This window comes from Canis lupus, chromosome 6 (genome assembly GCF_003254725.2).
Source record: "Canis lupus dingo isolate Sandy chromosome 6, ASM325472v2, whole genome shotgun sequence".
NCBI classification, from domain to species: domain Eukaryota; kingdom Metazoa; phylum Chordata; class Mammalia; order Carnivora; family Canidae; genus Canis; species Canis lupus.
Window position 1 is genome coordinate 27,779,873 of NC_064248.1, and position 14,719 is coordinate 27,794,591.

The window sequence follows — 14,719 nt, forward strand, 5'->3', positions numbered from 1 at the left end:
AGAAGGCAGAGGCAGAGGGCGAAGCAGGCTTCTCACAGGGAGCCCGATGTGGGACTCGATCCCAGAACTCTAGGATCACACCCTGAGCTGAAGGCAGATGCTCAACCACTGAACCACTCAGGCATCCCAGTAAAGATTGTTACATAAGGGAATTCTAGGGGGATGAGGCTGGCAGTGGGATCCAGCTGTCCCAAATTTAACCTTCATTCTCAGATAAATATTTTTTTTTAATTTTTATTTATTTATGATAGTCACAGAGAGAGAGAGAGAGGCAGAGACACAGGCAGAGGGAGAAGCAGGCTCCATGCACCGGGAGCCCGACGTGGGATTCGATCCCGGGTCTCCAGGATCGCGCCCTGGGCCAAAGGCAGGCGCCAAACCGCTGCGCCACCCAGGGATCCCATTCTCATAAATATTTACTAGGCTAAACTGCTGACTCTAATGCCCTCACTTCAAAAGAGACCAAAATATCACAAAGTCCCACCAGAGGGCCCACAGGTAATTCAGACAAAAAAAAATATTCGGAGAAAATTAATATTTCTAGCATGCGCCTTTGCATGGTAAAATAACCAGTTAGAAATCTGTCAACCCATCGAACCAAATACTCGGGTGCAACCTCAACTTCTAGATCTATTATTTTTGTATTTAAAGGCTTTTTTAATACTTTTACTTTAAAATGGCAATTCTCGACCAGGAGCAATTCTGCTCCCCAGGGGACATCTGACAACATCCAGACAACTCTCGGTTGTCCCAACTGGAGGCTGCTACCAGCATCTAGTGGATGGAGGTCAGGAACGCTGCTGAACACTCTACAGAAGCACAGCACGGCCCCCACAGAAGAAAATCATCCAGCCCGAAAGGTCAATAGAGCTGCAGTCGTGGGAACCCCATCAATGAAACAGAACACAACGCGGATGGTTTAGAGTCTTCTCCATCAACCTAGGTCACAGTGGTCATTAATCTTATTTTAGTAAACATGCACTTGAGAGCAGTGATAGGACATTTAAAATCACAGCTAAATGTCATTAGTTTAGATCCAACGATTATAAAGTGTACTTCTCTACCAATGCATACCAGGCTAAAGGGCCTCATATAAACGAAGGATTTCGCTCTGAAATAAAAACAACTACATAAACCAGCATTCCCAAGAGGAGACTTTCAGAGACATTATGCCAACAGTTGTTGAACAAATAATAAAGAGTATGGGCAAATATGTCTGGGACACACTGGGTGACCCAAAGTTAAATGGGTCTTCTTCACCTCACGGGACTTCTCAGAGCCTTTACTTTATTTTATTTTTTAATTTTTATTTATTTATGATAGTCACACAGAGAGAGAGAGAGAGAGAGAGGCAGAGACATAGGCAGAGGGAGAAGCAGGCTCCATGCACTGGGAGCCCGACGTGGGACTCGATCCCGGGTCTCCATGATCGCGCCCTGGGCCAAAGGCCGGCGCTAAACCGCTGCGCCACCCAGGGATCCCCGAGCCTTTACTTTATTAATGTTTACTTTAAGTCACCGAGAGGGAGGGAAGCGGAGTTTGCAGCATCTCCCAAGTTCGTGGGAGTCCAGAACTTTCTACCCTCCAAACGACTGCAAGAGGAGTTTGCTGTAGACCACGCTCCAGGAAATGCCGGTGTCAATAAAACTTTGAGGGAAGACTCTTACACCAGGCAAGGTCCTTCATGGGGCATAAGCTAAATGCACAAAGGGGTTCTTGACTTCCAATGAGACTAATCTGGTCAGTGAAGCAGCCTTTTAAACTCTCTCCTGAGAAGTATTCCAAACTTAGTTCAAAGTACTCTGTATATTTAAAAACCAATAAAAACTGTGAGTCCTTCTTTTAGTCCCATATTAAGAATCCCAGGAATGCTTGGGATTTAAAAAGTTTTCTTCAAGAGGATTCTCTAAAAAAAAAAAAACAAAAAACAAAAAAACAAAAAACAAAACAAAAAGATACAAATAAACACTTTTACGTTTACGTTTTGCTACATTTATAAAAAGTGATACAGAGAGATGCATGTACAGAAAGAACAAGCCAGAAAGACTCATGCCACTAAGACCATGAGATGCACAGGGGGCCAGAGGCCAGGAGAGGGTGAGCGAGTGAGGGAGAGGACCAGGGAGCACCCATGTGTTTACTCGGTATTTATGGAGCACCTACTACTTGCTGGGCGCTATTCCCGGGGCTGGAATATGACAGGAAATTAGTGAGGCCAACTCTTGCCTTCTAGCAGGGCACGGGCAAGAGCAGAGAATGAGAGAGGAGGAGGGAGTCCTGGCTGCTCTTGCTTCTATCAAGGGGCTGTCGGGAAACAAAACCCAGCATCGCACTTGACCTTCCCCTCAGGCCGGCAGCCTCCCCCCCCCCCCCCCCCCGCCCCGGCCAGCTACCCCTCACCTGCCCAGTCCCCGTCCTACCTTGATAGCCACATGCCCCTCCACCTTGTCCATCTCCGCCAGGAGTGCCGAGAGCAGAGACGACTTTCCGCAGCCCACCTGGCCCACCACGGCCACCAAGGAACCTTCCGGAATGGAGAAGGTGATGCTGAAATGACACAGGTGCTCCGCGTCAGCCACGCCCTCGCCCGAACAGGTGGCGGCCCACCGCGGCCGGATGCACCCAGCGTGGACAGAGGCGGGAGGCAGGTTTCCTCGCTCCGGCTCTGCTTTCCCACAGATGCTATTATGGCTTCAACATTTCAGTGGAAATACTGTCAGACGTTTGCTGTCACTGGCTTGGTCAATGCTGTGAATCTGTGGCACGGCCACACGCATCATGCTTTTGCTCTGGTGCGGAGGGGGGGACGGATGGCGGGGCCACCACAGAACACGAAGCCCAGGGAGGCAGCTCCTGGGACTGTCCAGGCGGGAATGGAGTATTTTTACAGGCTGAGGAGAGAAAAGGTGCGGATTGGGAAAGGTTTGGGGAGTTCAAGGGTGGGAGTGGGGTGGGTGACTGGAGCAAGAAGACAACAGAGATGAAGAGATGAGAGAAAAGCTAAAATTGAAGCAGGCAAGACTTAAGTTAGACATGAGAACTTCCCAAGCATGCAGGGGTTTTCAAGGGAGGTGTCAACAAAGATTCTTTTCTCTAGAGCGTTCGCTGCCCCCGCTCCCACGCAGGCCTGTTTCCTGAGTTAATACACAGCAACGATGTGGCCATCTGGTGAGGGAGTAACCATTAAGGGGTTTGGGGGATAAACTTAGCCCTGTGTTTCGGGGACTCCTATGGGGAAGCCTGACAGAGCCAGGGGGCAAGGCCTCCCCAGGTCAGAAAGCAGTAGAGAGGCACCTGACAAGTGGCCCGGGGAACTGGGGCAATTCCCTGGACGCTGTGTGCTGTGGGAAAATGAGGGCTGGGTGGGAAGAGAGGGGGACTCAGGCAGCCGAGGACCCTGGACAGGATGGAGAAGAGGCATGTGTCCTGGGAGCCAATCCCTGCTGACAAGCATTCCCTTCAGCAGATCCCAGCCTGCCTGCCACCCTCTGCAGCATCACGGCCTCAGACCCAGCCCCGCCAATCCGGGTGCGCTGTCTCTCCCAGCATGTGACTGGCTCAGGGAGGCGCACATGACCCAATGTGGACCAGTGAGACGTGGGGGGGGGGGGGGGGGGGGGGCGGGTGTCTCCAGCCCTGGTAACAGGTACACTCCTAGCGGATGGGGGCCATTTGCCATCATGAAGGGAGAGGCAGCTTGACAGAGGGAGCAGCACGGAGGGAAACTGAAGAGAGACAAGATGGAGAGAACCCTGATGACACCGAGCCCCTGGATCACACTGTACCTGAGAGTGGCCTCACTCATGCAACCCAAAAATCTCCGTTTGTTGCCTATGCCTATCTGTGCAAGGCTTCTGTCATTTACAATCCAAAGGAACCCTCTGTGCCAGCACACTCGCACCTGCTCCTTCCTGCAGCCCAAGGGGAGACCTCTGGACCTACTTCCCAGATGGGTAAACTGAGGCTCAGAAAGGCAAAGTGGCCTCTTCAGTGTCACAGAGTGTGGCTAGAATTCAAACCCATGTTTGGCCGGAGCTTTGTGGCTCTCTCGACATCCCAGCTTACCCGCTTAGCGTTGGAGGGTCGCTCCGGGCCCACGTGAACGTGGCATTCTTCACAGTGATGCTGTTGGCGCCCCCGCCTGAAAAGCACCAGCAACATGTCAGGCAGAGATGGAAGTCCTGAGACTGAGTGTGAGCAGGAGGCTCTCGCTTTTTTTATTTTTTCCCTAATCTTTGTTTAGCTCAGTGCCAGATGTGAGACACTTGCACTAGGCATTATCTAGTTACATCAGCCTCGGTTTCTAAAGAACCCCAACCAGACCCACAAAACAGAAGGAAACCACAACAGGGCTCTGCCCCGAATGACAGGAGGTTGCACCATCCAGATGCCCATCTGGCAGTGGTCGGGGGTGGGAGGGACCCCCCGGGGTTTCCTCAAGGCTCTTGGCTCCCTCACCCCATCTTGGGAGGATCAGGCAGCTGTGGGCGGCCCAGCAGGAGGCAAGGCCAGTGGGGAAGCAGCAGCTCTCTCCATCAGCCTACCCCCCCCCCCCCGCCCCCCCCGGCCCCGGCCCTCACCACACCCTAGGCCCTTCCTTTATGTTCAAGCGGGGTCCAGGGCCAAAGTACCAAGTACCCAGATTGCAGGGCTGCCTCCTAACACCTCTCCCCGGATCCCCCTTCCCAGGCTCACATCACAGGAGGTCAGTCTTTCTGAAACACCATTCACAGACTGAAAAGGCAGGAGGTGGGGTATCACGGGGAGGATCAGGGCGGATCCGGGTGGGCAGGGCCCTAGGACAAAGCCAGCATTCTATCCACAACAGCCCTGGATTCTCAGATGCCGGCCCCTCTGTCCTCCGTCCGCATCTACTTCCCCCCTTCCTGTCCTTTGACCTCATGTCCCCCTTACTTGAAACAATAATTTCTAACTCTTCATTATGAGTCTCCTTAAAACCACCTAGAGATAAGATGGACGGGCTTTTAAGCTATCAGAGAAAGAAAAGACATCCTCCCCCCACCCCACACACACATCAAAGAAACAAAAACCCCCCAGCAAGAGGAAGTTACTGGTTAACCTAACCTCACCCTCCCTCCACCTATGCCCTGCACCCTGCCCCCTTGCAACAGAATGAGGAACAAATTGGAAGGTGCTATTTAAGTAATTTAAGAAAAGCCTCTTGAACCAGACAAGCTAGAAAACACCATACATGGCTGGGAGCTGCCAAGGTGGCCTCGTCAGGCACCCATAGAGTGTAGATAAACATCTCAAAAAGTCAACCTGTCTAAGAAGGGGGTGCTGAGGCCTGGACCGCACCAGGAAGCCTGGGGGTGGTTTCCAATAGGACCCCCGCAGGGAGCTGGGAGCTACTTTAGGAACCTGAAACCTCCCTGGGCTGTCCCAAACTTTGGCCCCATGTTACACAGAGAAATGTGACCCAGGAGGAGATGGCACTGTACCATCTACAGGGTAGCGGGGGAGACCAGGTCCTTGGGACGGCAGAAACTCATGACCAAGGCCAGGGATACCGGGAAGAGGATTCCAGCATTCTATAAATAGGGGTCCTCAATGGGGGCAACTTTGTGGCCCCCTCCCAAGGGACATCATGTCTGGAGACAGTTCTGGTTTGTCAAAACTGGGTGGGTGCCACTGGCATCTAGTGGGTAGAGGCCATGCATGCTGCTCAGCATCCTGTAGTTCAGGGGACGGCCCCCAGAGCAAAGAACGCTCAGGCCTCGAACGTCGGCAGCACTGAGGCTAAGGAACCAGCCCTAAAGGGTTGAGTTGCAAATGTCCCAGATCCCTTCTCTCTCCCCCTAGGGGAGTAACGGCCACCACGTGTGCAGACCAGGTGCTGCGCTAAGTGTCCTGCACACCACCGAGGATATCTGAAAGCCTACTAGGGGTGGGCACTGCTCAGACCTTTCAACAAACGCATACACGTGTTTGTTCCCCTGACCTGTATTTACTGGGCTCTGGAGCCCAACTCTATGGGTCCAGTCCCTGTACCGCCGCTGCCTAGCTGGACGGGCTTGGGCAAGTTACTTAACTTCTCTGGGCCTCACTGTGCTTCTCGGTGAAGTACAACAGCTAATAATGACATGGACTGCATACCGCTGTGGTGCTGGGCACACAGTAGGCGCTCAGCAAATCTCCCTATGGCAACACTGTAGAGTGGCTCAGAGCAGATTCCACTGACTGGCTGTGGCTCTGAATCCTGCCTCTACTTCTTATTAGCTGTGCAGTCTCGGGCCAGTGACTTAAGCCAGTTTCCTCATCTGTAAAATGGGGGTTTCCACATTTCCAATGTGCACGATGGGAGTGTCACTCAAGTGAAAAGTAGTCACTGTCGGTAATGCATTAATATTTATGATTAAGTGCTTGGACATACAGCTGGGAATAAGATCCCCACTCAGGGCGGCTGCCTAGGAAATGATAAATTACTGAGTCACAAAAGACAGAAGCCTACCAGTAAAAATTCACCACGTAACACTCTGACACATAAAAATAATAATAATAATAAAATAAAATAAATATAACACTCTGACACACAAAGCCATCTTTGTTCCCATTACTGAGATGGGGAAACAGGCTCGGGGCAGTCAAGTGACCTGCCCAAGTACACAGAGGCGGTCAGTCTCTGATGTCCTTGCTGTGCCTGCCTGCCCATTGGCCCAGAACAGAGGAGATCTGAGCCCCAGAGCCTGCTCCGTGTGGGAGGCCTCACCCTCTGGCGGTCTCATAACCAGAAAACACCAAGAAAATAGAAGTTGAAGTTTGCCAGCCTGGGATATGCAAGATAAGGCCCGACGCCCACCCGGCTCTGCAGAGCTCCTGCTCCCTGGGGCCTCGCAGGCAGGCTGAGGGTGCAGCCACCCCCAAGGGGAGCCTCCATGCCACAGGGCGAGCACAAGGGTGGCACAGGGGAACTCAACACACACACACCGTCTTTGACGGGCCTTCGCTCAATGCTGTCAGGCTCTAGCTCCTCGTGAGACAGGAAGATCCGGAGGCGTTTGAGGGAGACACTTGCCTACAGAGAAAGCAATTGCAGGCTGCAGTTAGTTTTCAAAGTATTTTTGCAAAACGAACAGTTCGAGGCTAACTTCTCGTGGTTTCCCCTGGGTGTTGAGAGGCCACATCCTCCCTCCTCTCTGGAGGCTTGGTGTTTCCCACAAGAGTGTGCCTCAGAATGAAACACAGAACAGGTTTTGGTTTCTTGTGTATTTTCCTTTCAGAGCCCACAACGGGCATTAAAAAAAAAAAAGAGGGCAGGGGGGATTAAGAAAGAATGACAAGAGGCAGTGGCCCTGTGTAGGGGGACAAACTTGCCACCAAGTGGCAGGGGGAGAAGCAAGAGCTGGGAGAGCTGTTGCAGAGTGATGACGATCAGCAATACTGCGGTCCATGCTTCGAGGTGGCTAATGGACAGTATCTCCACAGCCCCTGTCCGAAAAAGGAAATGCTATCATGTGACATGATAGAGGTGTGAGCTAACTCCCCAGCGGTCATCTGGCAGCTACACACCAAGGTGTGAGATCAACACGTTGTAATGCCTTAAATGTACACAACAGGGGATCCCTGGGTGGCTCAGAGGTTCAGCGCCTGCCTTTGGCCCAGGGCATGATCCTGGAGACCTGGGATCAAGTCCCACATCAGGCTCCCTGCATGGAGCCTGCTTCTCCCTCTGCCTGTGTCTCTGCCTCTCTCTATGTCTATCATGAATAAATAAAATCTTTAAAAAAAATGTATACAACATTATATATCAATCCTATCCCATAAAAGTAAATGGAAGGGAAAAAAAAACCCCACAAAACAACAGAAGAAGAAATGCACGCTGAAGCATCTAGGGGTGAAATGTCAAGAGGTCTCAGGTCGGCTTTAAAATTCCTCAGGGGTGCCTGGCTAGCTCTGTCGGTGGAGCCTGTGACTCTTGATCTCGGGGTGATGAGCTGGAGCCCCACGATGGGTATGGAGATCACTTAAAAATTAAAAAAAAAATCTTAACACAAAAAAAACAGAAAGAAAAGAAAAAAACAGAAAAAAGAGAAGAAAAAATTTCTTTGGCAAAGAAAAGAAGGAAGGAAGTGGGGGAGGGGGAGGGAAGACAGCAAAAGGATTAGATGAGCCAAGTGTGGCAAAATGTCGAATCTGGGTGAATGCTACAGAGTTCATTATTATACTTACTGTTCTGTTCTCTCCCTACTTCTGTGGACATTTGAATTTTCTCACAACAAAAAGGGGTTTCATTTGCTTATTAATTTATTTAATAAAAGCATACAACCCAAGTTGTACAACCAAATCTTAAGGTGGATCTGTCTGCGTGGCTGAAAATCGGGTTTTCAGCATGAACATGTTCAATGCTGGGGAGAAAAATACAAAAAAATACCACTAGTTGCAAAGTGTAGAAACTTTCACAGAGAGTGAAAGTGTGACCGAGCAGACAGTTTCCTCTCTTTAGAGAATCACTGCCATGGACTTTAGGGATTTGGGGCCAGTGGGGGTGCTGGGGGCGGCGTTTAGGCTGGGGTTTTCCCCAACAGTGGGCTGAGGCCTACCACTGGTGTGAGCCTCATCAGGCCAACCTCGCACAGTGGGACAGGTAATGCAGAGGGAGCCACATGGAGGGGGATTTGTATGTGCTTTTACCACATTTCCCCAGATCACCCCTCCCTGAGGTCCCTCCAGCTTCGCCTGTACCTGCACGATGCTGCTGATGACCATGGGGAGAATATTCAGAGGGAACCGGAGGATGTTGAACAAGGCCAAGGACACGAAAGCTTTCTGGGCGTCGAGGATGTTGTTCTTGTCGACGGTCACGTAGACAGCAAATGTAGACAAGGCCACCTGCAAGCAGAGCGTATGGCAATGACTTGTGTCCCTGCGTCAGAGACATGACTGTACCAACAGCACTCCCTACCTCGGCCAGGTGGTGTGTTCAAGCCCGCCCCACAATAGGCCACCAGGAGGGTAGTAAAAAAAGCTGAAGCAGTGTCTAGCACACAGCAGGCACTCTCTAAACACTCCCAAGGATGAACTAGATCAGTGAGTGACCAGGAGCTGAAAATCCTGGCCTCCGCACCAACCTTCTCCAAAGCAGGTTGGACAGACATTCTGGGGACCCCATAACAACGCCTGGTGCCTCCTGGCCTTTGCTCCTGCAGTTTCTCTGCCTGAAATGACCTTCCCATCCAGATGGTGGCCTGGTTCCTCCCTCTGACCCGTTGGAAAGGTTGCCGTATCCCTTCACCCAAAACGACCCGCTCCTGCTCTGCATCCTTTATCCTGGCTTATGTGTCTTCATAGCAACTTCCATGACCTTTTACCGCAGTGCCATATGTATTTATCACCTGCCCCTACACTACAGTGTAAACTTTACAGAGGCCGAGGACTTGGGTTTTGTCCACAGCAGTCTCCACAGGGCAGGTCTCCGACAATCTTCAGGGCACCCAGAAACACCCTGGGCAAGTTGCCTCCTCTCCCCGTGCCTCCTGTGTCTCATCCATGAAATGACAGTGGAGGTGGAAAGTTAATGGCACTGTTTAAAATTTCTCCCAGCTCACAGAATGTAGGATTTTGTACTCCCAGGAAAGGAACATTGAAGGGGGGCATGGGGGGAAAGCAAGCAAAACTAAGAGGCAAAGGTACTCTCTTCCTCACAGAGTCAGACGTGCATTAGAGCCTCATGATTTACTACCGAGGCTCCCAGCCAACGGGAATTCGGCCTTGGATGTTTGAGACAGCAGGACAAAGGGAGGACACTCAGTCATCCGGGGCCGGGCTGCTCAGCTTGGGAGGGAGGCAGGAGACCAACAGGTAGGTTTCCAGGCCTTTCCCTCCTTTACTGTTGGGGACAGACAGGTGCCAGGTGCTGCCAGGCGGGGCGAAGAGCAAGCATCCTACGAGATCACCGAGTACACGTTATCAGAAGCAATGTAGACAACCCTGGATCCCGACAGATGGACACAAGTCCCTGCCCCCACAGGAGCCACAGGATCCTAGAGACAGTAGAGACTTTCACTGCGGGAAATAAACTGCCCAGGCCCCTGCCCTTTTGAGCTCAGAGCAGAATGCCTGGAAGTCAGGATGCTGGCCTGCGGACCCTGCCTCTCGTTTGTGGCGTGGTCCAGTGCATTTGCAGGGTCAGAGTCACCTCATTTCCTTATTACATACTGGCAGGTAACACAGCTGAAAAATTAAAAACCAACAGCTCTGCCCCGTATCAGCTGTAGGACCCTGTGCATGTCACCTCCCCTCTCGGAGCAAGCCTCCGCTTTCTTATCTACAAAATGCGAATCGTGATACACCTTCGCAGGGCTGCTGGCAGCAAGAAATGAGGCACTTCTGCAAAGTGCTTATTTTATCAGCACACTGCCCTGGGGCACAGCAAAATGCAATATATGGCAGCTGTTTTTATGTCTGGTTACGGGCCCCAGTCCAAACTCGTTGGTCCGTTCTTCCAAAGAACCTATTAACTGGGTCCCAAGAGCTAGGCGCTGCGAAGTAGAGAGCTGGTTCCTGTTCTGGCTCTGACATTAACTAGCAGGATGACGCACTAGCCTCTCTCATCTAAAGCAACTCTAACTCAGAACGCCCCAAATACATCCACACAAAGGAACAGTGTTCGGCCATAAAAAGGAACATGCACTGACACCTGCTACCACAAGGATGGCCCATTATAACATGATGCTCAGTGAAAGAGAAGCCAGGATAGACACACAAAAAAAACCCCCGTATTATGTGACTTCATTGGTTTACATCCAGAATAGGCAAATCTATGGGTCCAGAAAGAGATGAGTGCGTGCCTGGGTCAGAGAAACAGGGAATGACTGTCAATGACTGTAGGGTTTCCTTTTGGGTTGACAGGAATGTTCTGGAATTAGATAGGGCTGATGATGGTTGCACAACCTGGTGAATATATTTAACACCTTAGGGTTGTCCACTTTAGATGGTTAAATTATAACTCAGTAAAAATACTAAGGACCAAAAAAACCATCTGTCTAAAGTCAGTCCATTTTACTTAGTACAGAAACCAAAGTCTTGATTCTGGATCCAGGGCAATCCCTTCCCTGTAACTTGCCTGACCTCCTCCCCTACCATCCTCCCCCCTGCCCCGCCCCACCCCACTCCTTCTGTTCCAGCCCCGCTGGCCTCCACGGTTATTCCTTCTATGGAGCGGGCACTGTCCTGCCACAGGGTCTTTGCACATGCTCCTCCCACTCCCTGGTGGAAGCCCTCACCTCCACTGGGCCTTTACTCAAGTGTCGACTCCTGAGTGAGGTCTTCAACCATCCTATTTAAAACTGCAAGCCCTCCCTATCACTCTGGCCCCAATCTTTTTTTTTTTTCCATAGCACTTACAACAGCTTAGTACGCTATATGGGGTATTTATCATGTCTACTGTTTATCATCAATCTCTCCCAATCAGAATGAATGACCACTCCATGAGAGCAGTGATTTCTCTCTATACTAGCCACTGGAGCATAGCCCAGATACTCCATGTTTGTAGATGGACGGATGGATGGGTGGGCAGGTGAACAGACGGGTGGGCAGGAGAGCATTCACTCAGAGGGGTCTCCTCAAGAGTAGGGAAAACCAGGCCTCAGGCATCTCACCACCACAACACACCAGCCCCCTTAGCGCAATCATTGGGGGGGTGGGGGAGGCTGGCTGGCAGCACAGGGCACTTGTGGATAGGAAACAACATAATGTGGCCCCTGAGTCTACAGCCCTGGCTTCTCCAGGAAGTGGAGGTCATTCTTCATCAACTATTAACTGAGAACCTACTGTGTACAGCAGGTTTGGCATTCCTGAGACCCACAGTCTAGGGGAAACGGGTACTGAGTGAGTTCTCTTTAGCAGGGGGTATATTTGGAAGTGTGTGGAGACAAGTGGGGTCAGTGAAAAGACTGGAGCAGTAGGTGAGTTGGGGAGGGTGTGTTGCCACAGCCTCCTGAAGGTTGAGTCAAGGATGTGAAAAGTTTTTTGCAAACAATTAAGAACAAGTGTCCCGCAGCAAGAGCTAATAGTCCCTCCACAGTGAGAAATGTGGAAAACAAATCAACCATCTACTCTAGCCCAACCCCTAAAACACCTGGTGTCTCTTTGTGTGGACATCTGTTCATTTAGTCTGCCCAACATCCATTCCTGTTTCTAGTAACAATCCCCAATTTTCTTCTGGGGGACAGAATCTTTCCAAATTTGAGTCTATGAGGTTTGGCCAATTGCTCATGGTCTACCCCAAGCTTCCACAGAAGCCCCACAACCCTCGTCAATCCAAGCATCCCACCTCCTTGGCCCCAGTGCTTCTGGGATAAGCATGAGGCCAACAGCATGTGCCACAGTGAGACCCAATCCCACAGCTTTGTAGAGAGTAATGGGAAAAATGGGTCAATGGGCCCTCTCCCCCACAGGGGCTACTAAGATGACAGGATGAACTGTAATTATGTGGTGAGCAGCTCCCTGACAAAAGAAAACAGAGAATGCAGAGCTGAGTGATAGAGAAGGGGTCATTCCCTTTGGACCACCTAGATCTAGCCATGCCTGAAGTCCCAGTCATGCTCAAAACCAGCAATTTCCTACACTTTCCAGTTTTGTGACTCAAAAGGCCCATTTTTTCCCACTCTAGTTAATTTGAGTGAGGTTTCTGCCAACTTCATGACAGTTCCTGACATAGTTTATTTAAATCTTTTACTCATTCAGTTAGTTATTCTACATTGTATTTACCGAATGTGCACCCCATGCCAAGTCCCCTGTTCTAGGAATATAAGCAAAAACAACAACAACAAAGGTTAAGGTCCATGGATGATCTGATCAGCAGAGAAGTACACAATGGATAATTACCAAATGGAATGATAATTATCCTAACGAAGGGAGATAAGGGTAAGAAGGGGGGAAGCTTGCAAACCTTCCAAGACTCAAAATGCTAAATATTGACCGCTGCCTGGGGGATACTATTTTTGGAAAGTGCATTAAGTGTACATGATAGATGCCAGGCTCTGTATTTCAGAAAAACAATCCCATTAATCCCACCCAAATGGCATCCTTGCTCTTGTCTGACCTCCCCAGGCCTCTGTCTTCCATCACACCTACCGGTGGGTAAACACCTCATCATCCTTGAAGCGCAGGAATTTGCCAGTGGAAAGAACATGCAAACACCTTTCAAGGGAACCAAAGGCTACATATTTTATCCTAATGTAGTCAGAGGCTACGGTGTCTCGGCCAGGGCCGAGGTCCCCAACTGACACCCAGGCTCATCTGTTTCATGCCAAACAGCTTAACCAACTCCATCTCTGGAAGCTCACTGCCCCTGCCCTTCCCCACAATCCACCCCCCCCACACACACACACACACTGAGTGGCAAATTCAAGGTCAAGAAAAGCCAGCCCGCCCCTTCAGCATCTCTTGCCATGGCTTCCTAATGAAGATGAGGACAGGAGATGTTAAGTGAAGAGCCAGCACATTTGAGTTATGAGCTAGAAACTGGACATTTGGTTAGAGGACCCCATGTGCAGAGCCAGGCCTTATGGGAAAAGGTTCTCCCATCCCAAGTGTCACACAACACACATATTAAACCCTGTCAACTTTCTCCCTCTGGCTGCAGAGCTCTTCCTATTTAAAAAAAAAAAAAAAATGCAATTCAGGGGCGCCCTGGTGATTTGAGTCAGATAAGCATCTTCTTTCAGCTCAGGTCATGATCCCAAGGTCCTGGGATCAAGGCTCACATGGGGCTCCCTGCTCAGCGGGGAGCCTGCTTTTCTCCTCCTCCATCTGCTGCTCCCCCTGCTTGTGCTCTTTCACTCTGTCAAATATATAAAATCTTTAAAATGATTAATAAATAAAACTTTTAAAATGCATTCAAGGGGTGTCTGGGTGGCTCAGTTAAGTATCAGCTTCAGCTTAGGTCATGATTTCAGGGTCCTGGGATGCAGCCCTGTGGCAGGCTCCCAGCTCACTGGGGAGTTGGCTTCTCCCTCTGCCCCTCCCCCTCCCCCAGCTCTCTCTCTCTCTCAAATGAATAAAACCTTTTAAAAAAAAGTAAAATTTAAAAAATAAAAATGCAATTCAAACACTTTGGATTTCTGCATGACTTGCCATCATTTGTGTGAAAGTAAATAAAAGAAATACAGAAGTTTAGTTACATTTATTACATATATACAGTCACTGTTTATGCTGCTGTATGTGCAGGCTTTCTCTGGAAATACTCAGAAGAAACTGGTACAGGGAGAGAAGCTAGGTAGGTCATCGGGGGTCTGGGGAGCAAGACAGACCTGTGGTTCTCACTCAACTGGAGGGACACCGGACAGTGTGTGGAGACACTTCTGATTGTCACGACTGGGGAGGTGGGGGAAGAGGGGTCACTTGGCCTCTGTTGGGTTGAGTCCCAAGATGCTGCTGGGCACCCTACAATGTTCAGGACAGACCCCCTCCCCCCCCACAAAGAAACAAAGAATTATCGGGTCCCAAATGTCAACAGTGCCAAGGTTGAGAAACCTTGTCCTAGATCCTTTGGAACAGCTTTAACTAGTTTTATCATGGGAATACATTATTATTTTTATTTTTTATTTATTTATTTTATTTTATTTATTTAATCATGAGAGACAGAGAGACAGAGAGAGAGAGAGAGGCAGAAACACAGGCAGAGGGAGAAGCAGACTCCATGCAAGGAGCCTGACGTGGGACTCGATCCTGGGCCTCCAGGATCACGCCCTTGGCT

The 14,719-nt window shown here is 50.2% G+C and overlaps 1 protein-coding gene across 1 annotated transcript in view; it reads right to left on the bottom strand.

Annotated features, from left to right (window-relative positions):
• ABCC1 (ATP binding cassette subfamily C member 1) overlaps positions 1-14,719 on the bottom strand; it is a 135,472-nt gene that overhangs the window by 39,952 nt on the left and 80,801 nt on the right. Inside the window, exons 13-16 of the mRNA XM_035717481.2 lie at positions 8,704-8,850; positions 6,949-7,036; positions 4,066-4,141; positions 2,421-2,547 (exon numbers count right to left, since the gene is read on the bottom strand). Of these exons, the coding sequence (XP_035573374.1) occupies positions 2,421-2,547; positions 4,066-4,141; positions 6,949-7,036; positions 8,704-8,850 (438 nt within the window). The remainder of the gene's footprint in view (positions 1-2,420; positions 2,548-4,065; positions 4,142-6,948; positions 7,037-8,703; positions 8,851-14,719) is intronic.